The sequence below is a fragment of the Penaeus japonicus genome, unplaced genomic scaffold (genome assembly GCF_977035675.1).
Source record: "Penaeus japonicus unplaced genomic scaffold, GWHDUDI00000001_assembly GWHDUDI00000010, whole genome shotgun sequence".
In the NCBI taxonomy this organism is placed as follows: Eukaryota; Metazoa; Arthropoda; class Malacostraca; order Decapoda; family Penaeidae; genus Penaeus; species Penaeus japonicus.
Window position 1 is genome coordinate 15,192,527 of NW_028234412.1, and position 10,000 is coordinate 15,202,526.

The window sequence follows — 10,000 nt, forward strand, 5'->3', positions numbered from 1 at the left end:
ACAGTCTACCCAGACCCTGCCTTTCCTCTTGACCTTCTGAATACCCAGGTCAAGATGGAGCATCGCCGGTCTTGGATCACCGTCTCGATTTTGCTTGCAATGACTTGCTCTATTGAGGTAAGTGTGAGTTTTTTTTTTACTGTGGTTTGCAAAGTTGGATTAGTATAGCATTGTCTTGTTTTGAAATAAGACATTGCGGTAAGAGTAAAGGTAGATGTCTTTAACTCTTAGATTGGTGACAGTTTCTATAGCTGCAGAAAATATATCAATATTGTTTGCTTTTACATGCGTAACTTATATGATTTTCGGATATATGACTGATGATATTTACTTTTACATAAGAATAATTTTTAAATCTAAATGGAAAAGATATCGATTCATTTCTTGGACCATAGTTTCCAAAACTAAATGATTTATACATTGGCATTCTTTAGAAAAATAAATTTCACTGATAATCCTTTTTATACACATGTATACGCTGGGGTGTGTTTAGATTTTCTTACTGGGTTTGCTCACTTATTTTTGCTTATCTAATAACTAGCATTATTTATTCATGTCAATAAAGACCCTCAGGCGTGTTTTATGGTAAAACATTGTATAAATTTATATTTTTTTCCTATTAGATTCTTATCGTTGTTGTCATTGTTTAGTCCCAAAAATGTGCTTTAACAAAAAAAGGAAAACTGCATCCACAAGTCCATTAACTGCAATGTGAGGGTAGTAAGTAGTCCATGATTATCCATATAAACCCCTTTTTCTGTACCCGTAGCCAGCAGAAAGAAAAGAGTCTCGTCAAAATCCGAGCAATAACGTCGTCGACCTGGAGCTTCTACTCTCACAATTATCCAAGCCTGACGTTCCTCACAACATGCAATATGAGCAACTCATCCAGCAAACCCAGTTACCGGTGAAGACTAATGAGAGCTCGTCTGTTCCAGGTACGATGGTTTCGTTTCTGTGACTTTTTGTCAACCGTTCAGTAGCTGATTATTGTCTTTCTTTACATTTAAAACATTCATATTGAGGGGAGTAAATATATTCGAAGCATAATCCAGTTCATCAAATAAACACTGATCTTGTTCACATCAGATAAGGCGAATGGAACGAGGGTTCTTCGTCTGGCTGTGTTCTCCGACGATGCCCTCTTGACGCACCTGTTCGATCTTTACCCCGAAGACCCATTCACCGCCACCGAGAAATACATCACCACAGGCGTCTCAGCAGTGCGTATCTAATGTTACGACAAATTATTATCAGTTATTGAGAAAAACAGAGCATAGAGATACCATGTTCCGCGTCTCATCACTTAGACTGTTCATTGTAAATATGAATGTTCCTTCACAGATTGAGGAGCTCATCCAGCAGGCCGTGAGCGAGGGCGTGGAGTTCAAGATAAAGTTGGTCCAAGTGGGCGTGTGGGCTGAGAAGGGCGCGACGCCCTTCAACACCAACGGACTTTCGTCCAGTAATTTACTGAGCTTCTGCGAGTGGGCGAGTGAGAGGAAACCTGAGCGAGGCGATCCCGGGCATTGGCATCACGCCATGCTGTTGACAGGGTGAGTACTCGAGGCTTTCACGCGTGCAGGGGAAGGCGAAGGGCGATTACATTGAGGATATGCATATCTATGGTTCCCGGTGAAGTGAGTGAAGTGAGTGAAGACCCGTTTCGTTGTTCCTCAGGAAGGAGCTGTTCGAGACGACGAAGGAATCTCTGGGCGTGACCTTCGTGGGCGGCCTGTGCCACCCTCGGACTTCGTGCTCCGTCGTCGAAGCCAACTCCTTCAAGGCCGTCCAAGTCGCCGCCCACGAGCTGGCGCACTCCATGGGCGTCCCTCACGACGGCGAGGGTCCGGCCGCCCATTGCTCCAGCGAGGGCTTCATAATGGGTCAGTCGCTCTCCGAAAAGACGTTCGACTGGTCCAACTGCTCCAGGGACGCCATCAGCGCCTACCTCAGGTAAGTTCTGCTTTACCCTCTTGATATTTTTAACTGGTATTTTGACTTTCAAAATGACTTTCTTTTATCCATTTACGTAAGTCATGTGTGAATTTGAACACATAAAACGTTTAGGACAGAAACTGAAAAAAACATATATACAAAACTTAGGTAGCACCCGCATATTTTTTTTTCATAACATTCGTAATGATAACACTTGATTATAACGAGTGCAGGGGATATTAGCACCTACTACACAACTGGAAAGTGGAGACCCAGCAAAGGTAAACATTAAAACATTAGGGATTTATAAACTCGCGACGTCGGTAAGCTGTTTCTCTAGCTATAACAGCAATTAATCTTAACCCTTAACGTCTGCTCCTTCTTCAGGAATAATTCGTGTTTGGAGAGAAAGGAGGACGGCAGAGGATTCCGAGGACTAGACCATACCCAGGGGGGTCTGCCTGGCCAAAGGTACTCTGCAGACGAACAATGCGAACTAGCACTTGGCAAGGGCTACAGAGCTACTCCGTCGAAACGGGTAAGATTTTTACTAAAAAAAAGAAAATTTCAGTCCAAACTATTGCATGATTAATCAATCCACGTTTTGCGCCATCAAACCTTTGAATACCAATACAAGATAATGATATATACTTATAAGTTATACTCAGGCAATGCAATAGGATAGCAGGCAATCTAATCTCACAGAAACAAGCCCTTTTCATTAAGTTGACAACATCTCCCACAACAGAATATATGCGAGTATCTCATGTGTACCAACGGCGTGACGACCCGCGGCGCACACCCGGCGCTCCCAGGGACGTCCTGCGGGAACAATCGGGTCTGCATTGCTGGCAAGTGCGGCAAAGGCGGTGGAGGACCCCGACCTCCGAGCCAACCCAGTCCGCCAAATAGACCTCCGAATAATCCTAATAGGCCTCCTGCCTGGCCTCCTAGCAATCCTAACAGGCCTCCTAGCAATCCTTACAGGCCTCCTAACAATCCTAACAGGCCTCCTAGCAATCCTTACAGGCCTCCTAGCAATCCTAACAGGCCTCCTAGCAATCCTTACAGGCCTCCTAGCAATCCTAACAGGCCTCCTAGCAATCCTTACAGGCCTCCTAGCAATCCTAACAGGCCTCCTACTTGGCCTCCTAGCAATCCTAACAGGCCTCCTAACAATCCTAACAGGCCTCCTAGCAATCCTTACAGGCCTCCTAGCAACTCTAACAGGCCTCCTAACAGACCTAACAGGCCAGCTAACAAGCCCACTTCGTTTAGCAGTGTTGAAGGAACGGATAAAGGTATCAAGAACAAGAAATTCCCATTAGCGACCATCCCGAATGAAGTGAGTGCGTATGTGTGAAAATGTTTACCTCATATGCTTTGGTTATATTTAAGTTCGTTCTGTAATTTATATGTTTTCGAAAAAAAAGTGACATATGCATGAAAAAATCATATATATATATATATATATATATATATATATATATATATATATATATATATATATATATACATATATATATATATATATATATATATATATATATGCATACATATATATACACATATATATACATATATATATATGTGTGTGTGCGTGTATGTGTGTGATGATATTTCTATGTGTCATTTACTTCTGATCAAAATGAGGCCTTCTGCATTAATACCGATACTATCCACACAATACGCGCATACTTGTAATTTATAAACAAAAACACATATCATACCATATAGAATATATGTACAACACTCGCAAACACAGATGCAATTCCACCTGTACACAGTCCCAATGATCCCCCTCTCACTTTACCTTTGCAGCTGGAAAACATACCTGTGCCTTATCGCTGTTACTTCATGGCCCCTTTCCTCCACCGTTACATCGGATGCGACAAAGGCAACCGAAATCCTACCTCATACGACACCACTGAACAGTTCCTGGAGCACCTAGATACCCCTGCTGAAGTGTATGAATATTCTGATGTCACTGAAGATAGCCATAGGCCTTTCGTCGCTATTGAACAACTGGAGTACTCTCCGGTTAGTGAAGGACTTCGCGAGCCGCCTGAAGGAACTCAAGGTCTCTCCTTTTACGAAGAAATTAAAAATGCGCCCATAGCTGAGGGAAGTCTGAATTCTCTCGTCAATGGGGAGCTACAACAGAACTTGACTTTCGTCGAAGAAATTGAAAATTCCTCCTTTGCTGGACAAGTCCAGGAACTGCTCAACACCATTCAAGATATCCAAGAGACTTCTACCATCACATATGGATTTCATGGCATCCAGAACTCAACACACCAAGGCCATCCGTCCTCTACTACAGTACAGCAAGTCCAAGAGACACAGACCTCTCCCACAGTACATGAAATCACGGAGTCCCCTATCACGGTACACGTCACAGAGAATGTAGTTACTACACAACATAATACGGCGTTTCCTACTGCTACAAGCGAATCCCCGACGTCCACCAAGCAATTGGCCCCAACTGTCAATGCCGAGGTAATTTACTCACTCACAACGGACAAGGCTGTGAATGAATCGACTGCGACTCAAGGGTTGGAAAACCTCCTTGAAAATCATGCCATTACAGAACAAATAAGCACAGTGGAGCCGGTCAAATTGGAACAGCAACCAGCCACTACACAATCAACTAATATAGAAGAAATAATTTCTACAGAACAACCTGTTATTGAACTAACAACTACAGAACAACCTGAAACAGCACAGAGTACTACAGAACACTTTGCTACGGAACTAACAATTGCAGAGCAGACTGCCACAGAACAACTTGCCGAAGAACAAACGAATTTAGAACAAATCGCCACAGAACAACCTCTTCCAGAACAAACTACGAAGCAAAGTACTACAACGCGACCTGCTGCAGGGCAAGCCATTTCAGAACAAACCACAACAGAACAGTCTGGTAGTTATCAAACCACTACAGAACAGGTTACTACACAACAACCTGTTATAGGACAGTCTACTCCAGAACAAATCACCACTGAAAAACCTGTAGTAGAAACAACCCCAAGGGAACAATTCACAACAGCACTAACTACAGCAGAGCAAATCGCAATAGAACAATTTTCAACAGAAGAAATCTCTGCAGAACAAATTATTTATGAACAGATTACTACAGAACAAACTACTACCGAGAAACACTCTATTACAAGACAAACCACAACAAGGTCAGTAACTGCAGAACAAATAGCTACGGAACCGCCCATCAAACAAGAAAACCCTGCCGTGGAACCGACCTCTGCAACACAAACATTTCCAGAACAGTCTTTCACAGAATCTGTCAAAGGTTCCGAGGATGAACAAAGCGCCACAGGCAACAGGGATGGAGAGAAGAGCAACACCATTCTTTCTGTAGAGGATTTCAACGTAGCTGGGTCAGGCCTTCATTTCTCCGTTCCATCAAACTTCCTTTACAGTTTCTTGGCTCCTGCGCTCACAGGATCCCTAGCGAAGGGCGCGTCTCTGCACAAGAGACCCCTGAAGGATAAGCATCTTTTAAAGGAAATGATCGGTCGTCAACCTATGTTTACAAGGTAAAGTGCTTTCGTTACCGGATACACTTGCCCTCGCCCTTATGATTTTATTATAATTTGCATTCGCTTTCTCGTGCCTGGATTCAACTCATGATTTTGATTTGTGCTCCCATATAAATGGAAATATCTCATTCTGGCGCTTTATATTATACTAATAGCATTTTACCTATAGACGCCTCTCTCTCTCTCCTCCTACAGGATAGCCAATTTGCGGGAAGGACATCACCAGGAGCCTGTAGTAGCAGCCACGGCACCGAGCCACACACGTGCCATTCGCATTGGCCCTTGTTCCCGCACTTGTGGAGGCGGTACACGTTCAGTCACTCAGGTAAATCCTATATATACATTTGTAGTCAGTTCTCTTGTCAAGTATCATCATGATCTATTTATAGTTATAATAACTTGTTAAAAACAACGTGTCTACTGTCAACAGGTATGTGTTAAGATGGACGCTCCTGAGGTCGAAGTCTCAGAAGAGCTGTGTGACGGCCTTCCTTACTCCTTTTCGTCTTACAATCAATCCTGTAACACATTTCCATGTTCCATCCCCGAGTAAGTAGCTTATATACATACCATTCCTATCGTGACATGAGGATAACCCATTCATACTTACCTGACATCTCAGCAGTTAATCTCATCCCAACTCTGATTCGAGATTATATTCAATTTGCCCTCAGATGGGTGGTGGGGCCATGGAGTGAGTGTTCCCACTGGTGCGGTTTGGGCGTCCAGCGTCGGCTTGTGGCATGCGGTCTTCCCCTGGTGGCTGGAGCGACGCCTTTAGTCGCAGGTCGCTTCCTGGCGCAGGGGCGGTGTGCGGGGGACCAGCCGACAGAGGTCAGACTGTGCAAGGGACTCTGCGTAGAAGGTAAGACGAAGCGAGGTGCACGGCCCGCTTGATCAATGTCAGTCGTTGAAAAGAAAGACAACTGGCGTGATATATTCATCACGTTTCCTATATGATTTTTAGCATGGCTTTTGCCACAGGAATGTACTCTTACTGATGGTGTAGATGTTCTTTTACATAATCATGCTTATCAGTTTTATCACAGGGTGCATCTTATGCCTAATTTACGATCCACAGAGGATTGTACTCTGCCTGAGAATATCCTACACCCTGCCTGCCGACATCTCCTTAAGGACACGCCCCTAGAAAGAGACCACGCCCACTCTGACTCCTCAGCTGAAACGCCATGAATAAAATAAAACGATGATCGACACTTGACTGTTTAAAACAAGGCTTGTAGGGAGTATATGTTTTTTTTCTATACATCTCTATATATGCAATTGCAATACATCAAGTGAGTACTCTGTATACACTTATGACCTGGTATTGGATTTTGATTGTCTAGAATTCATCAATGCCAGGATTTGTGAAGAATGGAAAACGTAGTTTATGTGCTTATTTATTTATTTGATTTGAAAATTATTTTAACTTATTTTGAAATAAAATGTTCACATATAGATTTTCGTATTTGATTTTAATATGAAAACCCTGTGTGTTTAAAAATAACGTGACTTAGATACTGCGCGCGTGAGAGAAGTGTTACACATGAAATTGATATTAATAACACACTGAACAAAGGTTTCATCGCCAATGGGTACAGCAGACACGCATGTCTGTGTCTCTTCACTCGGGATTACCGGTGCTCTATTTACATGGATTTTGATATTATCGGCTTCTTTGGATCCATATTCTTAAAAGTTAACCCTAAGATATCGTTTTCGAAAAATATCGATGAAAAGTACAGATAAATTATATGGAAAGGAAAGACACTATAGGTATTGATTGAAGGTGATGTAACTAGATGTCTCCTTTTAATCGTATTTTCCTTCAAAATCATTGGAATATTGAGATATTGCAGCTTGATAAATGAGTACATACTAATTGCAGTTATGAAATATTCCCATTCAAACCCATCTTATCTATTTCCACATTTATAAAATTGAGTATTATTCTCACCACTCCTTTCCCGTGTCGCAGAAACGCGATAATAACCTCAACTTCCTTCAATTAAGCCGATGAAACGTAACGCATTGACCACCAGAAATAAATCTATGAAGATAAACCTACAAAGAGACATATTCCACAATGCCACAATAAATACCAATGTTGTTAAAAATAGAAATCAAGTCATCAAAATCTCTCTTCTGTGACCCTGTTCTAGACGGGGAATGTTTACACTGTATGACAGTTCTTGTGATTTTCTCCCCTTTTTAAGGTTGCATTTCTACGAATTCTCGTCACCTGTCATTCATTTTTGTTATTCCGTCACATATAATGTCGGAATCCTATGGTAAGAGCTGATAATGGCCGTGATCTGTGGCAGTATGTATGAAATAAGGGGACTGGTCAGAGAAATAGATAAGATTTTAATCAAAGGCGTTGTAAAAACTCCCAAGGAGAGATTTTTCTCCGTCTTATAAGTTACTTCGAAGGTGATGGAAGACAAGATATGAGTTGAACGGAATATTATGATGTAGGATTATAATTTTGGATAGAATGTTTCGAAATCACAGAATTTTTCATTAATTCTTAGTTTTAAGAATTACACGACTTTCTCCCACCTTTTCCTGTTGAGTTCGTGCAGAGATAAATATTGTGTAATGCTGTGGTTCTTTACCTTTTTAATGCCATGCCCCCTCCCCTCCCTGGCATTTAGCCCTTGCCTGCAACTCCCCCTCGCCCCCCATGCCTCATAAGAATTAAATGGGAGAAACTTTTTGTTAAGCAAAGTAATTGGTATAAGCAACACCCATGTAATTACAGCACTTGTTCAAAGAAATCTAAGTACAATTAGCGTAATTCTTACTCTTTTCCTATGAGTTTGCACCTTCCTTGGTAATTATACCCTCCTTCCCCTCCCCCCTCCCTTCCCAGTTAAGAACCTACTGGCCTCTGGTTGTGAAACCCGTAAAACGATGAAGATGCACTTATTATTGTTATACTGTTTTGTCAAAGAAGTATTTACTATAATCATAACTTAATAGATATGTTAATATAACATTAATGTGTTATTGAATGATCAGTGTTCTGTTAATTTCATCTTTGAGAGGATTGAGAAATGTAAATAAAATTCATTATTTAATAAGATGAGTGTAATCTTGTGCAATTCTTAGGTTAAAGTTCAAAACATTGTTATGTATAGTCTAAAAATATTCAGTAATTATATTGTATATCACTCAAATTTATTCTGAATACACTTTCATCTATCTTTGTCTAAGAATTTTCATTATCACATGGCAACCCAATGTTTCATTTTATTTCTCAGTATCATTTTTTCTATTTTCCATGATAAAGACATTGATGCTGAGATTATTCATACTGACTAATCTGTATCAAGCCTGTACATCTGTCAGTGCTCTGGAAAAGGCCAACAACCCTTAACCAAATCCATGCTGATAAGATGGAGCTTCGATGAGTTCCCTATTTGGCAGTAGCCACCGGGGAATACCCAAGCTCTATCTAGTCAAAATATACATATTGGATGTTTGTTGGCCTTGTCCAGATGGCTGATATTTTCAGAGGCAACACAATTGGCTATTGGCAGAAGTTCAAGTGTATAAGTAAGATTTACCTGTGGTTATAGGCATTTATATGTATATTTACAAATTGTTTTACTTATTTATTCATTAAGAACATTTGGCCACAAACACTCACAAAGGTTACATTCCTAAACCCCATTATGAATGCTAAAAATTTAAGAGTGCTTACTGTGGATATCATTGGTATTATTAGGTAGTCTCACCATTCCCATGAATATTTAATGGATTGAGTTATATGAGATGATTATTATTCATAAAAAGTACACAAATCTTAATTCCTCACAGACAGGTTGAAGGTAATTATGTAACACTGATAGATAGGCATACTTTTGATAAATCCAAATTTCAAGAAAACATGCTTTGGCTGACACAAACAGGCTAGAGGTAAAGAAAGATTGAAAATTTATATATTTAACATTTATTGATGTCTTGTGGGCTTGGATAACTTGATGGTTGTGGCTGTTGGATATGCAGTGAGGGAGTTGCTGAGACTCATCTTTGAGAGCCTAAATTTAATGAAAATAAGTACATACTCAAAATATAGTGCATACCTATGGATGTGATGTATCTGTATTATGCTTCATCAGACTCGAATAAGCGCATCTTTTCAAAGAAAAAAGCTGATAGATAATAGTGCTTGCAAAAGTAGAGCTCTTTGATGTTAAGGGCAATGTTTATTATTCTAAAGAAAACTATTCGTAATTTCTATTGATATCATGGTTTTGTCAAATATTGCCTGTATTCTTTGTTGAATGCATATCAAAGAAGACATGCAAATAAGTCAAGTAAAGAATTTCCATGCTAAAAACTGATTTACTTGGAAAAATTAGAAAGCTGATAGAAATTACTTTACCCTCTATGTGGCTCAAGTAATTTTTGGTCGTATTTTAATTCTTCATGGAACTTTTTTGCTTAACCTATGTAGTTACTGGGTGTCTCCATTATTATAGAGACTTCATCAT

At 40.5% G+C, this 10,000-nt stretch overlaps 2 protein-coding genes across 2 annotated transcripts in view; both read left to right on the forward strand.

Annotated features, from left to right (window-relative positions):
* The window catches only part of LOC122252769 (uncharacterized), a 14,409-nt gene extending 7,523 nt beyond the window's left edge, over positions 1-6,886 (forward strand). Inside the window, exons 3-14 of the mRNA XM_086540334.1 lie at positions 1-117; positions 770-938; positions 1,090-1,223; positions 1,345-1,556; positions 1,681-1,956; positions 2,326-2,476; positions 2,687-3,283; positions 3,676-5,492; positions 5,691-5,820; positions 5,926-6,044; positions 6,170-6,360; positions 6,577-6,886. The exon at positions 1-117 is cut by the window's left edge and continues 70 nt beyond it. Of these exons, the coding sequence (XP_086396460.1) occupies positions 1-117; positions 770-938; positions 1,090-1,223; positions 1,345-1,556; positions 1,681-1,956; positions 2,326-2,476; positions 2,687-3,283; positions 3,676-5,492; positions 5,691-5,820; positions 5,926-6,044; positions 6,170-6,360; positions 6,577-6,689 (4,026 nt within the window). The 3' untranslated portion in view covers positions 6,690-6,886. The remainder of the gene's footprint in view (positions 118-769; positions 939-1,089; positions 1,224-1,344; positions 1,557-1,680; positions 1,957-2,325; positions 2,477-2,686; positions 3,284-3,675; positions 5,493-5,690; positions 5,821-5,925; positions 6,045-6,169; positions 6,361-6,576) is intronic.
* Positions 6,887-7,651: 765 nt separating this feature from the next.
* The window catches only part of Rab4 (RAS oncogene family member Rab4), an 18,051-nt gene continuing 15,702 nt past the window's right edge, over positions 7,652-10,000 (forward strand). Inside the window, exon 1 of the mRNA XM_043015412.2 lies at positions 7,652-7,789. Within this exon, the coding sequence (XP_042871346.1) occupies positions 7,774-7,789 (16 nt within the window). The 5' untranslated portion in view covers positions 7,652-7,773. The remainder of the gene's footprint in view (positions 7,790-10,000) is intronic.